At 38.5% G+C, this 20,847-nt stretch overlaps 1 protein-coding gene across 1 annotated transcript in view; it reads left to right on the plus strand.

The window, feature by feature from the left end:
* Window positions 1–17,570, plus strand: part of LOC308390881 (cadherin-related family member 1a) — a 47,646-nt gene extending 30,076 nt beyond the window's left edge. Inside the window, exons 2-18 of the mRNA XM_080873211.1 lie at window positions 2,229–2,493; window positions 2,937–3,032; window positions 3,389–3,534; window positions 3,627–3,677; window positions 3,945–4,034; window positions 4,177–4,263; window positions 5,484–5,600; window positions 7,043–7,186; window positions 7,274–7,352; window positions 7,481–7,581; window positions 8,629–8,832; window positions 9,471–9,623; window positions 10,282–10,446; window positions 11,114–11,181; window positions 13,121–13,349; window positions 14,023–14,277; window positions 16,280–17,570. Coding sequence (XP_080729337.1) covers window positions 2,433–2,493; window positions 2,937–3,032; window positions 3,389–3,534; window positions 3,627–3,677; window positions 3,945–4,034; window positions 4,177–4,263; window positions 5,484–5,600; window positions 7,043–7,186; window positions 7,274–7,352; window positions 7,481–7,581; window positions 8,629–8,832; window positions 9,471–9,623; window positions 10,282–10,446; window positions 11,114–11,181; window positions 13,121–13,349; window positions 14,023–14,277; window positions 16,280–16,822 — 2,589 coding nt within the window. The 5' untranslated portion in view covers window positions 2,229–2,432 and the 3' untranslated portion in view covers window positions 16,823–17,570. The remainder of the gene's footprint in view (window positions 1–2,228; window positions 2,494–2,936; window positions 3,033–3,388; window positions 3,535–3,626; window positions 3,678–3,944; window positions 4,035–4,176; window positions 4,264–5,483; window positions 5,601–7,042; window positions 7,187–7,273; window positions 7,353–7,480; window positions 7,582–8,628; window positions 8,833–9,470; window positions 9,624–10,281; window positions 10,447–11,113; window positions 11,182–13,120; window positions 13,350–14,022; window positions 14,278–16,279) is intronic.
* Window positions 17,571–20,847: the final 3,277 nt, after the last annotated feature.

A 20,847-nucleotide genomic window follows, 5' to 3' on the forward strand; every position in this document is an offset into this window, starting at 1 on the left:
TGAAATGCTGCTATTCTTAGTAACACCTGTGCTTACGTGCCGTGTCGACGGTGCAGTAAAAATATCTGCTCTGGCCAGTAAGTCAGAGCGATAAAGTTCAGTGACCTGTAAAACAAGCTTAGGGCACCTTGTAAATTTAATTGGTGTAAACTGTGGTCTAAAAAAATTGCAACTAAATAACCCCAAACTTAAATATTTTTATGTTTATTTAGCTCTCCCCACTTCAGACCAGACTGAGACCAGCGGGAGTCCACCTTGTATTTCCCTATAAACAGTCAGCGTGTTGCAGCAGATGACAAAGGCTTAGTGTAGTAATCCTCTTGTGTACCATCTGGCTGTTCATCTAAAATTAAACCTTCAAACCAGGGCACTTGCAACAGATGCTAACATCTGTAAATATGCAGGTGTTTCATTAAAGCACATGCACGTGGCGCACGCAGCTGTCAGGCATGGTTTTAAATCTCACATAATGTTCACGTTTAGGACACGTATGATTCATATATACTGTGTATTGAAAAATCCCACAGATGGGAGGGATAAAGAGGGCAATAATGGATGAGCCTGCACAAAGCTCCAGTTTGCAGAAACCTGCCATTACTGGGGATATGTGACTGCCAGTCATTTTCAGATTGATGACCAATATTTGGTAGAGTTCCAAGGCTGTTGCTGCATAAAATAGGCATGAAGCAGTTTGTGATTAAAAGTTCAGATGACAGTAATCTGTGCTGGACGTTTTGTCACTTCAACCCGTGACACGGTAGAAACTGATGCATCATCAGTGCTATTTTTATTCTGTTGTCAGTGTTTTGTTTTTAAAAAACATGATTGTTCAAGCAAGCAGCATGACTCTAAGGATGGCATCTGTTAGGTCTATTGCTCTCTAAGCAGGGGCTATGTCCAGGGGTGTGGCATGGGGTGGTATAGCCCCTCCCCAGTTATCTCCTCTGCAAAAGCCACTGGACAAGACTACTGTGAATTGTTCAATACTCAGCACCACCGGATAAGATAGATAACTTACTTAACAGAAGTTACAGCTTTAACAGAAGTTACCGAAGTTACTGACATTTTTAAGTGCTTTTATTTAATGTTAGTTGTTTGAATGTTTGATTCACATTTTTAACTCCATCGAATTTATTTTAAAGCTTTATTTACTAATTATTCTACCATTTATTTAATAAAAGGCCTCTATGCTGTATTATTAGTATTATTATAAGCTATGCACAAAATGAGTAAATAAAATCATATTCAGCTACATTAGAATGACAAACTAATTCATTATAAATAATAATGATCCAGTAATATAATGCAGTATAGGGCATATGCATATTGATCTTTTCTTTCATATTATATTATTTTGGTATTTGACAGTGGTACTTATCAGAATAATTTTTTTATGTTTTTCTACTGGTTAATCCACCTCAAGCTCTTTAATCAAAATGTTAAAATAGAAAAATATAATTAAAAAAATTATATAATGCTACTGTACATCTATTATTGTGAATGTAGGAGATCTAATTAATAATGCTGAGTTTCTATGCTTGTGCTCTAACATTTTTCTGCCTTAAATGAAAATGTTCAGCCAGGGACTATTTTTATACCTGTGAATACAGGAAGTGCACACTCTGCTCTTCAGAGTGTCAATTTTTTTTTCTTTCATAAAATCAGCTCTTCTTAATCGAGCATTATGCTTTGTCTTTCGCCTGATTTGTCTGCTGGTAATTCATACCGGAAGGACATATTACAGTTTAAATTTTGTATTATTTATTTTATTTTTTATTTGTTCTTGTTTTTGTTTTTTGTTCGCCCACATGGTGTGATTGGCTTCTCTCCTTTTTATTTATAGGGTTTTAACAAGCCCATTAGTCACATATAGCCAAGGTGGCCTAAACTGCCCGCTGTTGCCAACCTTGCCTGCTCATTTACCAACACTAGCCTTAGCTGCACTCATGCACTTACAGCCAATAAGCTTTCTTTAGATCTTGCAGTCTACTTTCCCCAGGAAACCTAGTGACCTGCCAGGTGGCCCGTCTCAGCACAAAAAAACATGACAAAACAAACCGCTGATAATAACAACCAAACAAAAATCTGAGCTGCAAACATTTCCTATCAATGTTTCCAAACTAAACATGGATTCTGTGCCTCATGTGTGCGCCTGTCATATGTGTGGCGAGGTGCGATGATCACACCATATTGTGTGAAACTTGAACTCTCGTCTCTCAATGATCCAGGAGAATTTGGAGTGAGAGCAATGTGGTAGAAGATGTGTGCAGAGAGAAGGGATGCGTCACTGGATTAGTGCCTGAGACGCTGTCCCAGCCTCTTCCTACTTCTGAGCCTGCTGAGACGCTTCAAGAAGGGCACGACACTCACTGCTCGCTTTCCCTCCACCAAGCCTTCCACATGAGCCAGCCAAGCCTTACCTCCCCACCAGGATGAAGAAAGAAAAGAAAACGCATGCTTTACTGTTTCTCCTTATGCTTCACTTCACCTCGGGTAAGGCTCTGCTTTTCTTTTACTGTCTTTGTTGTGTGTGGTTAAGACTTCTTGCCTCGCACTTATCTGGTTAATCCTCTAACACAGAGAGGGCATGTCTGTCTTAGTGTGGACTTTCATGTTGCTTGTACTTCATAAATTTCAACATGCAATGCCGTTTTTGTCTGGGTCTTAATACTACAGCCTTATTATTTCTAATTTAACTCTTTTCTCCTCCCTGCTTTCAATTCCTGCCCTTGTTAGCAAGTGAGTGCAACTCTTCTCACTGTAAAATAATAATTAAGGAGAAAAATTATTTGATGTGGTGAGAGACATTTGTGGGGTTTGTACAGTGTGTGGAGCAGCTTCCTTTTAGATTAGGTCATTGTTTTTCTTTTATATCTCTCTTCTGCTCAAATAATGTGAATCGTCTTTTTCTTTCTTATTTTTTTTTTATCACAAAGGGCAATCAGACTATGCTCCATATTTTTACGATAATGGTCCCAGCAGTACAAATGGAAATATGGCCTTGTTCAGCATCTCTGAGGATACACCCGTTGGTAAGGCTCCCGTAAAATTACATTTTTTTTAAAAATTATTATTGTTATAATTTAATATTTTTAAGTTTGGTATAATTTGAGCATGTTTTTACATTTAGTGTAGTTTGAGATGTGTGTTTTAAGTGCCTAAGTGTTGTATGAAATGATCTCACATGGTGCTAAGGCTCCAGCTAATCACTATAAGATCTTTTGGATTGTGACGTACATCACAGTCTTACGGGAAGAAAACATTATGGGTAGAGGCTCATCTGACCTAACCTGTCAAACGTGCCTTTTACACTAGTGCTGCATATAGACATGTCACGTTTCTGCCCCATTTCAAAGGTTTTGTCCCTGTATGTGTTCTTTTCTCATAGGAACACAGATATATGTCTTGAATGGCACAGATCCGGAGGAAGATCCAGTACGATATGGTCTTGCTTTTGAAAAGGGCTCTACAGAATATTTTAGAGTGGACCCAAAGTCAGGAAATGTGACTCTAATTCAGGAGCTCGACAGAGAGGTAAGCATTTTAATAAAGACTCCTGGTTTGGAAACACACAAAAAAAACCCCCACTTTGGCTCAAAGTGATGTGACATCTTTATTTTTCATAGAAACAAGATGAAATCTCAGTGCACGTGAGCATAACGGATGGCCGTAATAAAGTAAGCTCTATAAGCTACAGTGCAATTCAGTTTACAGTCACATTTTAATACTGCAATTTAACTGGAAACTCTATCATAAATATTAGGATTAAATAGTACTTCAAAAAAGTGCCATGACAGCCTGTAAAATCTATTTAACTGTGCATCATGACATTTTCTCTGATCGCTATTTAGATTATTTCTCTGCAAACAATGTCATTTTTTTAATAAGCTGTAGCAAAAGCAGCTGTTTTGGAAATTTGTAATTGCTTTTCACATGTGTTTCAGGTTGTTGAGACAGTGAGAGTCTTTGTCACGGATACCAATGACGAGCCACCTGAATTTCTAAATTTGCCTTTTATTATTGATATTCCAGAGGTATATTATATAAAATAACTATACAGTTACATGCATGCATTCTAGAGTGTTTTTTCCTGAATGTAATAAAAGTGTCAAACTAATTAAATAATCAAAATTCAATAATGTTTGAAAATTATTGAACTTTTTGCTCCTTTCCCAGGACACTGCTCCAGGAAGTAGCATCTACAGAGTCCAAGCAGTGGATAAAGATATGGGCTCAGGAGGAAGTGTTTCCTATTATCTACAGGTAACTTCACAGCCTCACTGTAATGTGCTTTTGTTACCATGGCAACTTCAAAACAACTTGAGTAGTAACTCCCAAATTGCAAATATTTTTGAAGTTGAATTGAAGTAAAGATGCACAAAGTCACCAGTAAAATTCAGGCACGTTAAAGAAGCTGTTGTGAATTTTAAGAAGTTTTGTTTAAACTCAGGTGAAAAATGCCAGCCACATATCACAAATTAGAAACTATATAATGCACAAAGATCCAAATATCATACTTGATTAATTCTGGCTACTGCATCTATGTTTACTGAGCCATCAGTCAGAAAAAAGCACTCTCCAAAATATAGCAGCTAGGCTTCTACGGCAGCACGTGCGCTGAAAAGTGACCCAGTGTAACCTAGGCTAAAGTTAAAGCTTTTTTTAGCCGCGTTGCACATGGCGTCCAGATGAATACTGAGTTGATTGTAAGAGAGTACTAATCACAGAGAGGGCTCTTTATAGCTTTACACCTCTTTACATCTTCAGCTCTCTTAACTCTCACATCCTGGAATACTCCCTGAAGTCTGCCAACACCTTTATCCTCTTAGAGCCCAAAATGTATTTAAAACTGTTAACAAGTTGGGGTTTTTTCATAATTTTAGCATTTCATTTTTTTCATATCTTAATTTTTCTGTTTGTTCTAGGTTTTTTTTTTAAGCTCTTCTATGGTTTGATTCAATTTCTGCTTTGCAATCCATTTAAAAATCAATTACATTTTTTATTACCAAGACTGCAATGCAAAATAAGCAAATAGCAACACTTTTAACTAGCGTTGTATGACCCTAACACTCAGGGATAACCAGAGGTCGACCTGACATCACGAGCATTGCGCGTGATGGAGGGAGGAAAAGGGCATATGAGTGATGGGACAGTGATGCAGGGAAAGATTAATCTCATACCATAGAGCAGTCTGGAAATCGTGTTACTTTAGTGGATTAAATTTCAATTACATTTGAGCATGGCATTGAAAGCTTAATAGGGGCTTAGGTTTGGTCTGGGCCAACAGCTGACAGCACAGTGGTTGTTAGTCTCCATGTGTCAATTGTGAGACAAAGCTACCCTGAAATGCCAAGGTTAAAATGAGCCAGGCTAAAATTGATCGGTACCATATCAGAATTAGCTTTATTGGTTTTCATTGCTAAATTTAAGTCGAAATAAAGCACTCCTACTATCTTTATTAACTGTGACTGTTATATTACCAGACCTCCCCATTCACCAAGTTCACCATTGATGGACACAGTGGGATCCTCAGAGTTAAACCTGGTGAGACTTTGGACTTTGAGACCACACCAACGCATTTTGTGACAGTAGTTGCAAAGGTGAGAGGTCACTGTGACACTTTTACATTTGGGTTGTGCCTTTATTTGCTTAATCAAATGGTCTTAATACATGTAAACACAGTAAGTAGCTTAGTTTGCAGGTATTTCTGTCCTCAAATGTAAAGGATTTTCAACTTTAAAGTCATGTATTTTTGACATGCAATTGCATCAATCATGGGGTTTAAAAAAGATAAATGAAATTGCAGTTTAAAATTATTTAATTCTAAGTAGAAAATTACATAAAATCTAAAAATTAGTTATTGGAGTTTATCAATAACATTCCTTCTGATACAATTTGTTCATATAGAACCAGATCCTGCATATTGTAAAAAAACAACAACAACAAAACAACAACAACAACAACAAAAACAAAAACAACATTATACTAAATACACACATAACATAATTATGTTCTATGAGCAACCCATTGCAGTGACTGAGAGGAAAACTTCCTTTTAATATGAAAAAAAAAACCTGCTGCAGAACTAGATTCAGAGTAAAAGTTGTTTTACCTTCACTGATTTGGGTGAGAGAAAAGCAAAGAGTGAAAAAGGGGAACAGGGAGCTAAAAAAAAAATCTGTTGGGAAGTGGTGAGATTTTAAGTTGCTGGTCTGCTGACGCACTGAAAGTCCTGCTCCCAAAAATAAGTATAATTTATCACTGTGAATAATAGTTGGTGGTGAGAGCTAGTTTATTTTTTGTAGCCTCGGCTCTGGCTACTTAAATACCTGGCTGTGTAACATTTAGTAGATAATCCAGTTATTAAAAAGGTAAAGCTATGATGTATAAAAAATATTATATTATAGTGTTCCCAATTAAAAATGAATTTCATTGCCTAACTTTTGATTTTTATTAAGGTGCAAGTTTTTCCTAGGTTTTTTTGGCCTTTTTCAACTTTAGTCGATAGACACAGTGAAGATAGGACAGGAGAACAGAGGCAGAGAAAGAGGGGAAGACATGCAGCAAAGGACCTTGGGTTGAACTCGAACCCGGGCCAGCAGATCTCAGTTGTATGGCACGTGGTCACAAGCTCAATGCACTGAACTAAAGTGGCAAATCAGACAATAATTGCTTCTAAAATTATACTAAACCATGAACATGTATCTAAAATCTTATGCATGTTCTTTCTGCAGTTTGTGATTTTTAGCAAGTTAAGAAAAAACAAACTCTTAACTTTTTCAAGCAAGACATCTCTTTAAAGTGCAAGTAACATAGCATTTAGGTTAGAATACTAAAAAAATGTATATTTTTGGTTAAACTAAATTTTTAGTGTTTTTTGTGAGCTGGCTTCAAGCTGTTGTGACAGATAACATGTAGCAGAGATCCCATAATCCCAACATGGCCAAATGTAAAATAAACTTAACCATGTCTTTGATTAAATATAAAGGGTTAGCTAATTATGCCATGTGGTAACTTTGCTTTTACCTTGTTGTTGTCACAGGATGGAGGTGGAAAGTACAAGGGGAAGCATCAGGTGTTGACTTCCACAGCCACAGTAACAATTAATGTTATTGATTCCCAAGACATGCCTCCATACTTTGTAGGAACACCATATTTTGGATACATCTATGAGGTCTCTGTTCCTGTAAGTTCTTGTCGCATTCACTGAATTAAATTTGATTTCAGTTATTGCTTTTGTCTCCATTGTGTTGATGTACTTTTTTACTTCTAGGGCTCTGAAATATACACAGTGTACGCTAAAGATGGTGACCAAGGCAATCCTAACCCGATACATTATTCCATTATTAATGGTAAGAACAATAGCAAAAAGAGAAAAGTGCAAGATTTAGTTGCTTGTTTGTAAGGCAAAAGTGTGTTACTGTGTCTTCTTTTAGATTATGATCAGATTTCAAACAAAACTTCTATCAACACCTTTCAGGTAGTGATGGTGTGTTCGACATAAATAGCACAAGTGGTTGCATCACCCTGACAACTTTTCCATCTTTGCTGAAAAATGAGCTGTATGAAATCAAAGTCAAGGTAACAAGTTATTTTCTACTTATCTTCATTTTTAAAAGAAACTTTTCACCGCAGTAGCTTTTGAAACCACCTTCAGCAGCCATAAGTTGAACGGATAGATTTTTTTCTTTGTACGACTTTATTAGTCTCTCACATGGTTGTGGATAAAGTTTGGTCCACTCTTTACAATATTGCTTCAGTTCATTGAGGTTTGCAGGTATTTGTTTATGCACAGCTCTCTTAAGTGCCAATCAAAGTATCTTAATCAGTTTTAGGTCTGGCCTTTGAGTGGGCCATTACAGCACCTTGATTCTTTACCTTTTCAGCCATTCTGTTGTAGATTTATTGCTGTGCTTAGAATCATCATCGTGGTCCATGACCCAAGTTTGGCCAAGCTTTGTCTGTCAGGCAGCTGGGCTCACATTTGACTCTAGAAAGTATAGAAAGGAGTTCATGGTTGACTCAATAATTGCAAGGTGTCCCAGTCCTGTGGCTGCAAAACAAGTCCAAATCATGACCCCTCCACCACCGTGTTTCACAGTATGAGGTGTTTGTGATGATATGCTGTGTTTGATTTTCACCAGATGTAGTGCTGTGGATTAAGGCCAAACATTCACTTTGATCTTGTCTAGCCAAGGGACATTGTTCCAGAAGTCTTGGAGTTTCTTCAGACACAACTTTGCGAACCTAAGCTGTTCTGCTATATTCTTTTTAGACAGAAGAGACTTTCCTCTGGCAAACCTTCTAAAACATGTTTGTCAGGTTTTGCCCGGCCTTGGGGCGTATTTTCTGGGATGTCCACTCCTAGGAAAGTTGCTACATTGTGTTAACATACACCTGAATGCTCCAGACCAGCAAAATTCCAAAACTTGTTATCGTACAGAGGTGGTCTCGCTGATGATCGGTTAAATAAATGCATTTGATTAGAATCATCTTGCTGCTTCTTCTTCTGCTTCTGGAATAGTTTTTAACAGGACTGCATAGAGTCCCATGAAAACCTTTTTTCACCGGTGCTTCTTACTCTCATTGACTATAATTTTATTTACTTGTGTATTTTTTAAACTGAAGGCATCTGAGATAGGCCCAAACAATGAGCTCCAGGACTATGATGTTACCACAGTGACTGTCCGTGTGGTTGATCTCAACAACCATCCCCCAACCTTTTATGGAGAAAATGGGCCACAGAACAAATTTGAAGTCACCATGTATGAGCATCCACCTGCAGGGGAGATCCTCCGTGGCTTCAAGATCACAGTCAACGACTCTGATCAGGTACATGAATTCCCAAATTGCAAATATCTGATTCATTCCTTGGACATGCAGCAGTGTGCTATTACTAATCAATAACTGTGATCAAAGGTGGTGCAATAATATTAAAATTTAAAGAATATTAGCCAGTTGACAGATCCATTTAAAGAAATTACGTACAAAGTTAACTAAATATGTGAAAACAAACGTGTTGTGCAATAATGCCGCCCCAAAGTTGCAAATATCCAGCAAAAGTATTGAAAGTAAAAATGTCACTCACTATGCCACCATGGTTAGTCTCCTCTACCTGTTTATAATAGCTCATGTAGCATTACATGACACTCTTATACTCTTATTTATGTGGTGGCAACAGCTCAGGAGGTAGCACAAGTTATGTTATAATGTTAATAATAAGTTGGTGGTTGCTCCAGTCTGCATGCGAAATCCTTGGGCTAACTGCAAACCCCAAGTTGCATCTAATGGCGTGTGAGTGTGTATGAATGTATGTCAGAAAGCACTTAAGCATAAAAAAGTGTTTGTGTGAATGGGTGAATAAGACATGTTGTATAAAGCGCTTTTAGTGCTTAGGTAGAGTAGAAAAGCGTTCTAAAAGAACCAGTGAGTTTATGTAATGGATTTCTGTATTGTGCTGACATTTTTAGGGAGCAAATGCCAAATTTAAACTGAGGCTAGTTGGGCCGAGCCGAGTGCTTCGTGTGGTTCCCCAGACAGTCCTGAATGAAGCACAGGTGACCATCATTGTGGAAGACACATCCGGCATCGACTATGAAAAGGGGCCAACTCTCTCTTTTAAGGTGAGGCGCCGTATGGGCAATATTACAACATTACAATACGTTATTATTAACAAGTGTCGAAGAAATAATCCTGTTAGTTATTTTACTGGGTGGGTAATCTCTTTTGGTTACTAGGAAATCTGATTTTGATTAATGGCTTTAGCCCATGAATTAACTGCATTTTCATTAACTTAAGCTTTGCCTGTATACTAATACTTTGTGAATGTTGCAACATAAATACATAGCTCACCTTTTGTAAACTGCCACAAAGATAATTTACTCCAATCATTTGTGCTTTGTAAAGGACCCAGGCTAGAAATCCATCTATCAATATGACTGTAGATAAGCAATAACAACATGAGCGCCCTAGCAAGTCTCTGATTTATTTCACTGACTGCAGTGACATTAATTTTAAAAATCATAAATCAAATCTGAAAATATTTTCTTTGCTTGGTTTACAGTTTCACAGAGTAGCCAGTGTGGCTTTAGATATCTGTATATCCATGAACTCATTGATTATTCATTCATTCATTCATTTATTTGTTCATTTTCAGGCACAACAAATACCTATATTGAACATAAAATGCACAAAACAAAAAACAAAAATTGCCTGAAAAAATTATGAGTTGACTAAAGCTTTCAGCACTAATTTAATCACTCTGAGTGTGTCTTCCTGCAGCTCCTGGCAGTGGAGATTGACACTCCCGAACGGTTCAGCGCAACAGCGGACATAGTGATCAACCTGCTGGACACAAATGACAACATCCCTAAATTCACATCTGAGTATTACATCGCCAGGGTCCCTGAGAACTCTCCTGGAGGCTCCAGTGTTTCATCTGTAACAGTGAGTCAATCACAGTTAAACTCAGCTTTAACCTGATCAAAGTGATTATATAATCCATCTTTCCTCTATTAAATGCATATTGCTCAGCACAGTTCATTAGATAAAAGCAGATTGGTGCCAGACAAAAACAGGCTTAGCGCTCTCTTGCTTCAGTTTGCTACTCCTGGTTATGAAATTTGTTATCTCCATGTCACAATCTGGCATATGTCCTATGTTACTCCTCATCGAGGGAGATTATTAAAAAATATATTGGCACATTTGTCCCTTGCTTGTCATCATACTGTAGAAACCCTGCAACCAGGCAATGTGTCCAAGTTAAGCAGTGAGAAGTAAAAAGCTTAATTTTGCTTCAAGGTTAATCATGTTGACCGATGCTTGCTGAACATCCCCTCGCAACACACTGTATATGAGCTTAAGACTCTATCTAGTTGTCCACAGGGGGTTTTAGTAAAAATAAATGACACAATAAATTATTTTCAGTCACCTTAAAGTAATCATATTTATTTAAGTTACATATCTATACACTATTATGATGTAATTTTCCAAATAAGTAATTAAAAATTTTTAAAGTGTAATTTTTTAATATTTTGTTGTGTAAGCATGAGTATGTATGTGTGGTATGTAGGAGTATGTAGGTGTATAATCGCCTTCCTTTTTTTCTCTGTAGGCAAACGATCCAGATTCCGGGTCTTGGGGTGAAGTCAAATATACGATTTATGGATCAGGATCTGATTTGTGAGTATAAACCTTTCATTGCTGCCAATTTAGGTTCATTCTGATCAGATCTTTAATTCTGGCATTTCCACAAAATGCATTTCACAGCCTAAAGTTATTTTGAAAGTATGAGTCAAAAATGCTCAGAGGCTCAGGGTGTTTAGTGCCAGCAGGACACTAGTCTTGAGTCATCTTTGTGTCTTTGATGAAAGAGGTAAGCGGGAAACTGGTTTGATCGGCCCCTCTGCTGCACAAACAGCTCGCTCTAAAATGGCTGTAAGATGCTGGCTAATCTCCTAATTGGATTGGTAGGTTAAAAATAGAGAGCCTGGCCCATCTCACATAGGCAGAGCCAATTAATATGCAATGTGACAGCTGGAGCCACAGAAACGGCAGCTTTGAGAAGCAAGGCAACATACAGCGAAGGGAAAGTGAGAATTTATGCCTGTCTGCAGGCTGCAACCTGAGTTAATTGTGTGAAAGTTATCAGTTCCAAGAAAACTTGTGAAATTTCACAGCGAAAAACAAGACAGAAAAGTCTGCTGAATAAAATGGCTGCATGCCCAATGTTGAACTAGAAGGCACTCAGAAAGCTCCTGGCAAGCTTTAAAATGAGTAAACCTGCTGTGTGTACGAGCAAGTATTTATTCCTTATTGTATCCCTGAAATTGTTATGAATGTGTTTTTAGGTTAGAGAAATATAACAGGTGGTAAAAAAAATTAAGCCCTACAGGGTATAGTCAAGCTCTCCTGATTAGTGATCACTTTAAAACAACCTCTGGAAAGTCTGAAAATCTCAAATATACATTCACAATGTTTGAAATGACAAAATAGTTAGAAGCTTTGTGGTTCCAGATCCTCAGAAAACACAAACAGTGTATAACAATAAGAACAAAATTGAAAAAAAAAACTTGGCAATTATTGTGTAAATCAATATTTCTCTACAGATGTACATATGCATTTCATATGCTGGAGATCTGTCTTTAAGGAAGCAACTCATTAAACATATTCTCCCTGCAAATCAGGGTTCAGGATTTTTCACCCAAACAAATAAGCATAAGCAGCAAAAATGTACAAGTTTGTTTTTCCTACACGTTTTTTAAATCAACTGGATTAACATCTGAAGCCTTACAGTACAACACGTCTGTCCAACGATGGCTGTAAAGTTGTTTTTTATAGCAAAGTGTGAGTTATATGGAAGCCCGTTTCCGCCACTAAAAAAAAAAAAAAAAGCTAGTATCCATAACTCGAAATTTCGAGTTATTTTCTCGAAATTTCGAGTTATTATCTCGAAATTTCGAGAAATATAACTCGAAATTTCGAGTTACTTTTCTCAAAATTTCGAGTTAGCTCTGCCAATCAAAAATATACGTGAATGAGGTCGCTTTCTTGTTACCCGGAAGCATATGGCGCAGGACCGCGCACTCAAAAACGGATCCCAACAAATTAAAGTATGTTTGCTGATAGTAACACCATGTGATTCAGCTAATAACACAGGGATTTCATCATTTGTGAAGCCAGGCTGAAAACACTCAGCAATCTGTGCATTCACGACTGGATGTAATACCGGTAGCTTAGCTGTAGCATTTGTAGCTGAGGGCTTCAGCTTCCGGGTAACATGGAAATGACGTCATTCACGTAGATTACTGATTGGCAGCGCTAACTCGAAATTTCGAGTTGCTTTTCTCAAAATTTTGAGTTAATATGTCGAAATTTCGAGATAATAACTCGAAATTTCGAGAAAATAACTCGAAATTTTGAGTTATGGATCCTTTTTTTTTTTTTTTTAGTGGCGGAAACGGGCTTCCATAGAGTCATGTAGAGATTCACAGGGAGCAATGAAAATCTGTCACTTGAGCTGTGAATTACGATGCCTGTATTAGAAACGCCTGGTTAGTTGAGATGAAGCTAAATGGACATCTGTGGTTGTGACTCATGCACTGTGTGATCTGAACTGCAGGTTTTCCATTAACGCTTCATCAGGCCTCATCACCACACAGCCCTGGACCAGCCTGGATGCAGAGGTCAGGTCAAAGTACAACTTTTATGTCAAGGCTGAAGATTCAGAGGGGAAGTACAGCTTGGCTGAAGTCTTTGTCACAGTCACTGACATGAACGACCACGCGCCAGAATTTGATGAAGTGCTCGTGGAGAAGACGATGATTATTGGCACGCCTGTCAAAATAGAGGTACATTTTGCTTTGAAATTGATCTATCTCGTCTCTTTTAGCTTAATCTGTGATTCTACTTTCACCAAGTTTCAGCTTTTTTGTTGTAAACTGAATGTTTTGGGAGCTTAGATAACAGTAAACATTCAATGTATTGAGCTTTGGTTCTAGAAAAGTTATGATTGCATAATTTGGCATCAAAAGACTAAGATTTTGGTGTGTAGAGCTTTCTAAATTTGTTAATATTCCATGGCTATAAATACAAAAAACACTATTTGCGCCTTTCTGATAAAGACTACAAAAAACAGCTGTTTAAAATGTATTCAGTTGTGTGGATTAACTAGAAACGTGTAACTAAATTAAATAAAATTTGATTTCAAATCTAAGGAAAATCTGAAGCCTGCAGTGGATATTCTGCATTAATACCTGGTTTAAAACACTTCTTATAAAGTAATCAGTGTGACTAATTAAAATTATTAATAGGGAAACAACAATTCCATAGCCAAGTATACGGATGATAAATTGACTCATCTTAAAATGTATGCATATATGTGCCAAAGCTAGGTTAAAGAACGACATATTGCATGCAATATGTCAAATCTAATGCATTTTACAGAAACATCACAGCCTAAGAATAAAGATTTATTCGTTTACATTTTAACTAAACGCTATTGATGCATGATGCTTTTTACAGGCCGTGGATGAAGATGCGGAGTCTCCAAACAACGTCATTGAATACTCCATCATGACCGCAGATCCTGACAATGCATTTGACATCAATGCTGACACTGGCGAGATCAAGCTGAAGCCTTATATTAAGTCTATGGAGATTGTACAGAACATCACCAAGCAGAAGGACTGCAAGTGGTCTGTGGTGGTCGAAGCCAAGGACCGAGGCTCTCCGTCCTTCAGCACAACAGCTGTGGTCAACATCGATATCACAGAGGCGGTAAGACTTGTTCCGACTCGGAGCATGCTTGCAGTGCTTCCTGTCCCAGAGCTGAGCTGTAGACGTGCATTTTAACATGAGTCAATAGGGACTGTTGCCATGCTACTATATGCTTCTGCTAAATCAGCGTCCTTGTTTCAGCTAGTCACATTTCACTAAGTTCATCTACTTTAAAGGATAACACTGGTAATTTCTTATAGTTTATTTAAAGATCAGAACTAACAATAAAGTTTCCTACTAAGAAGTGAAAAAAAATCCATTAATACTAACTGGACTATCAGGTTCTGAATGCAATCTAATTTGTGGCTTTAAATATGAATTATTACAGAGTTTTAAAACCAATTAACTTTAAATTTGTAGCTTTCCCTTTCAGAACAAAGTTTTATCATAAAAAATTATTTGGACAAAAAAACAGTTTTAACCATTCTGGGATTGATCCACTGAACAGTCAAAGGCCACTTCATTAGTTACACTTTTTCATTTACTGGTTAACACAAATATTTAATCAGCCAATCATTTGGGCTCACCAAATAAGACAAGAGGAGACTCAAAAATGTTGCCTAAACTGATGAGTCACAATTGTTGCTGCAGCATCCAGATGGTGGGTCAGAATTTGGCATGGGCAACATGAATGCATCAATCCATCCTGCCTTGTCAGCAGTTCAGGCTGGTGGTGGTGATGGTGGTGTAATCATGTGGGGAAATTTTTTGGCATACTTTGGGTCCCTCAGTACCAAGTGAGCATTGTTTAAACACCACAGCCTATCCGAGTAATGTTACTGCGCATGTCCATCCCTTTATGGCCAATATGTACCCATCTTCTGATGGCTGTTTCCAGCAGGATAATGTGCCATGTCACAAACCTCAAATCATCTCAAACTGGTTTCTTGGTCATGACCTCCACAGTCATTCAATAGAGAACCTTTGGGATATAGTGGAGCAGAAGATTTGCATCTTGGATTTGACACCAACAAATCAGCAGTAACTGTGTGACGCTATCAAATCAATACTTAGCTCTGAGGAATGTTTCCAGCACCTTTTTGAATGTATGCTTTGGATTATTACAACAATTATGAAGGCAAAAGAGCCAAAGCCAACCTAGTGCTGGCAAGGTGTGACTAATGATGTGGCCAGTGAGTATATATGGTCATGGCTACACATTTTACTTGTTGATGGAAAAATTCACACTCATTTTGATCTTTGAAATATTGATATAAACATTAGCATTATCCTTTGAAGTTTTTGCTCATTTGCATTGATCCATATTTTTCTAATACTTTTTGTGTTTTCATCCTGAATCCATTATTTCACTCTCCATGATGTTTTTGGTTCTGTTTGTGTGTTGTGTATCGTGCTTTTCAGATAAAAGGTCGAGTTGTTTCATACTTCATGGGCCTCAGCAAGCGTCCGCTGACTGTTTTTGGAATTTTTTTGAGCATTCTCACGTCCCTTGTTTTACTAACAATCTGCATATCCACCATCCTGTACTGTAACGCAGTGAAAAAGTCCCGAATCAACCCTGAGAGTAACTACATTAAAGTGGTCCGCAGAGTCAAGTGAGAAATAACCAATGCCTCTCCTTCATTTTCATTCATGAACATTAAAATAATGTTTACTGGCTGGGTTAGGTCTGTAAAAGAGTACCGGTGTACATTGAAAGAAAAGTCTTTTTTATTATTTACTATTTTTACTTCCACAAACTTTTTTGGTCCCATGAACTGGTCATTATTATTGTTTAGCCCTCGTCAGTCAAAGAGAAATCCTAATGCATCGCACTGCCAGACGCATTCCTAAACATTAGAGACATATGTAGTTGCTAGCTTTCCTGTATTGTAGGGCAGAAGATGGATGTCTGGGTGCGAGTGTGAAAGTGCTAGAGTGTTCATAGACATGTTGTTTGGGCCTCCTCTGTCAGTGCTTTGGCATCCAATTTCATGTTTGCATGCTTTTGACAAATACTTGGAATTCAGGTTCAAACTGTTTTATTTTTGCTCTTTTACAGACTCCTCTCAAGGGGCCTATGGCAGCCTTTTTAATGAAAAGTAGGGACAATCCTTTAAAAGCTCTAGGCATGGTCACTTTTATCATTAGTGTTTTGGTAGGAGGGACTGTCTTGATCTCTACGGCTATGTACATGCGCAACTCAAAGTCCAACAGGATCATGCCAGCACGCCGCATCATTAAGAGGCGACCCAGGGACCAGCAGCCTTGGACCTTCAAGATACCTGTTATCAAATTCACCAACCCTGGAGAAAAGTTCCTCATAACCAACCCGGAGAGCAGCCTCCAGCAGGAGACAGGTAGCCCCCGGCTGAAGCCTCCACCTCCCATTGCTCCCTGTCTTCCGCCTCCACCTCCCTCTAACGTGCGGCCCAATGAAAGGCTGCGTGCAGTCCCAACAATATCTGGCGCACTGGCATCCAAAGGCTCCAAGAAGGCTAAGTCCAGCCGCCGTAAGGAGGGAAACATCAGCTCTGCTTTAGTGTCGGAGCTTAAAATGAAGCTTGAGCAGAAAATACACGAGAACAACCAAGGTTATTATTAACTTTAATGCACAAATATCTTCTTTGATGGCTCTTAACTCACTTCATCCGAGTTCTGTGTGATGATGAGGTTACGTGAGCCTACCTTTATGTTATTTACAAGCAAACAAAAGAAGAGAGTGGTTTACATAATTATGTCTTAAGACAAGATAGAAGTGGGCTGCAGTGTATTCTCAGTTGACCTGCTTTAGATAAAAACAGGAGACAGCTTGAGTCAGCAGTACAGTACTAGATAATTCACCACACTGCCATCTTGAGGAGGATTATCATTTTAACATTAAGAAGCATTACAAGAAATTGAAAGCTGAGAAGTTGCTCTTTTGTATGATGAAAATGTGCCACTGTAGGTTTTCCCAGTAAGAGCATCTTGCTTTTATTTTGTTGAGTGAGTAACTGTAGAAAATGCTTTTATATAAGTGGATGTGGATCTATTTTAATTGTACAGCACTGTAAACATGGCAAAACCGCAGCTGTATCATGATGCAGTAAATACAGCAAAGTCAAAATTAGACCGTCTAACTCCTCTTGAAGGATGTTGTTGATAAAAATCAGTCATATGCTTGAAATTTTTAAGCTCAGATTACTATTTATATAAGCTGCTTGGACACTTAATTCATATGGGTATTTAAATGTAGTGTCAAAAATGTAGGGTCTTTGCACTGCTACTTTCCAGGTTACTTTTAAATGCCTTCAAATGTAGGCAAATACAGTGTCATCACTGCAAGAAATATGATGTTCTTGATTCTATCTTAGCTTACTATTGTAAATAAGTTTAGAAAAACTATATATGTTACATATAAATAACACTTGCCTGGTATTTCAAAGTAACATATTTGTACTGTCTTTGTACTGTCTTGATTTTGAATAAATATTCAAAAATATCTTGGTCTGTGCTCAATTTTGTCCTGGTGGTTTGATGTAGTTTTTTAGTTTTTTGGGGTTGTGGTAAAGACACAAAAACTAAGACACTGATTAAAATAAAGAAAACAATACATACATTATTTTTACACAGCAACACTGTCCCCATAGTTGAAAAGTTCACTGCAAATAATGCATTGGCTTAAGTGGACTGGCTTAAGTACAGCGCTTAATTTTGATGTTTTGGTACTTAGAGTTTTTATGGTTAATCTTGCCTTATGAAGATCATAGCAATGCAAGGGGAGGGATCACTAGTGCAAACAAGCGTGGGACTAATGTCAGTCTGTTATGTAATGTAAATCACAATGTTATAGCAGCTGTGCTTTGTTAGTCTCTTGTTGTTGTTGTGAATTTCTAATGTAAATGTCACTGTTTTCATGGCTGAGGGTGGAACTCAACCTGGCTATCGATGAACCACCATGACTAATACTACAGCAGTAAGTGGTAACATGTGGCCACCCTTTCCATGTCCAAATTCCAGTACAGTTGTAGCCATGGGTTTGACCAGTGCATAGAAGTCTTTACCTTCTTTTAACCCTTGTATGGTGTTCGGGTCTGTGAGACCCGTTTTCAGTTTTTCTCAAAAGAAAAATTAAACAATTAATTATTTTTTCAACCTGAAATTCATTGGCTTTGGCTTATTTTCTGTGAAGAACATGAATCCGAACTAATTTTCAATGACCTCATACTGTACCTCCCCCCACGCATTTACATTACATACAAGGTGTTCGGGTCCACTGGACCCAGGCCTAATAAAAGTGTTGAAAGTGCAGGTCCTGTGTTCCCACACTCTGTCTTCCTCCTTTCTGGTGCTGCTGATGGTGTTTTCTTCCCCTCCTGCTCCGCACAAAGTTGCAACATTGTTGAAAATTCAACTATCAACACCGTCTGCTCTTACATTTCCACACATTTTACCCTCTTTCTTGAGGGATCCAAATTTTCTCATCCCCTGTCCCACCTGCAAATTAGGGGCATAATACTATAAATAAGACTTTGCCAGTGTGGTTCTTTATCACAACTGATCAAGATGGCAAAAGATTATCTGCTGCGAGGGCCATCCAATTGATTTTGGAAGAGAGAGTGGCTTCGGATGATGATGTTGACAAAGAGGTTTCAGAATATTTCCCATTTCTGAAAATTTAGAGTCTGACAGTGACTTTGAAGAAGAGGATGAGGTTGAGCACCATTTAGTAACAAAACAAAGACGAGCACCCCATCTGCAGCCAGCTCCAGGACCAGAACAAGCCCACCAGACAGCAAGTGAAGAAATATGGATGTCAATAACTGGTGAAATTGAATGGTCTTCTTGCCCAAGAAATGAGCCACCCTGCAGAGCTGTTACTGTGATAAGCCAGGGCCAACACGGCTGACAGTTACTCATGTGCAGGACATCAAGTCTTCATTTGAGCTTTTCATCCCAGATTACATCCAGAAAATTATTCTGGATTGCAGTAATCTAGAAGGAAGGTGTGTTTTTGGAGAGAGGTGGAAGGAGATGGACCAAATTGATCTGCAGGCCTACTTTGGGGTTCTTATCCTTGCAGGAGTTTTCAGGTCCAAAGGGGAATCCACAGAATCCTGCAGAAACCGGCAAGAACCTTTCCGTGCATCAATGTCTCTGGAAAACTTCCACAAAATTTCCAGGATTATCCGTTTTGATAGCCGAGACGACAGACCAGCTCGACGGCAGAGAGACAAGCTAGCTGCCATCAGGACAGTGTGGGATAAGTGTGTGCACCACCTACCCCTGTTTTACAACCCTGGGCCTAATGTCACCATTGATGAGCAGCTGATCCCATTTAGTTGTGAAACATATTGCTTCACGTGTAAATGTGTTGTCTTTCCACTCACTCCACTTGATTATAACTGATTTATGTTTTTATAACATTTTATAAAAAAAAAAAAAAAAAAAAAAAACGAGAAGCACATTAATTCATAAATGTGATCTAACAAAGGTAAAGGGAAAAAATTAACCATGTTTACTGTTCATATGGCTTGTAATTGGGATGAAGTAAACATCTGTTGAGTAATTTAACATAAAATTGTTTGATAGTGTTAATTTGGAAAGCCAAAACTCTAGCGGGTCCACCAGACCCATGAACACTGGCTGAGTAACAAAAATATGAACACCACACAAGGGTTAATTGTTGAGCTTATTGGGGTTATGATGGTAGGTTGTCTACCTCCATCCTATCCCTAGCACTCTCTGACATGCCAATCATGAGTATGTTCTCCTCCACTCTATGGTCTTCTTCTGTTCCTTCTGTCTAACCTTTGCTCAATATCTCCAGTATCCCTCCTCTGCACATGTCCAAATCATCTCAGCCTTGCCTCTCTAACTTTGTCTCCAAACTGCTCAACCTGAGCTGTCCCTCTGATGGACTTGTTTCTAATCTTGTCCGTTCTAGTCACTCTCAACTAAAGTCTAAGCATCTTCAGCCTCACCACCTGTCTTCTTGTCAGGGTCACTGTCTCCAAACCAAACATCATAGCAGGTCTCACACCCCTCTTGTAAACATTCCCTTTCATTCTTGCTGCTATCACAATTCACCCCTGACACTCATCTCCACCGGCTTCATGGTGCCTACACTGTCTTCTTTATCTCTCGTGTGCACTGTCCATTGCTTTGAATAGCCGATCCCAGGTATTTAAACTCATCCAACTTCACTATCTCGATTCCTTGCGTCTTTACCTTTCTACCAGCCTACCAGGTTTCAACGTAACTTTATTCTTTCATGAGTTATTTACAAGTTTCTGACCACTTATAAAATGTGTTCAATGTGCTGCCCATTGTGTTGGATTGTCAATGCAACCCTCTTCTCCCACTGATAGCAACACCACAGGAGAAATGCCAGCACAGGCATCCAGTATCCGTAGTTTCAGGTGCTGCACATCTCGTATCTTCACACCATAGACAATCGCCTTCAGATGACCCCAAAGATAAAAGTCTAAGGGGGTCAGATCAGGAGACCTTGGGGGCCATCCAACTGGCCCACGACGAACAATCCACTTTCCAGGAAACTGTTCATCTAGGAATGCTCGGACCTGGCACCCATAATGTGGTGGTGCACCATCTTGCTGGAAAAACTCAGGGAACGTGCCAGCTTCA

Source organism: Rhamphochromis sp. 'chilingali' (assembly GCF_963969265.1).
Source record: "Rhamphochromis sp. 'chilingali' genome assembly, chromosome: 22".
Classification (NCBI taxonomy): domain Eukaryota; kingdom Metazoa; phylum Chordata; class Actinopteri; order Cichliformes; family Cichlidae; genus Rhamphochromis; species Rhamphochromis sp. 'chilingali'.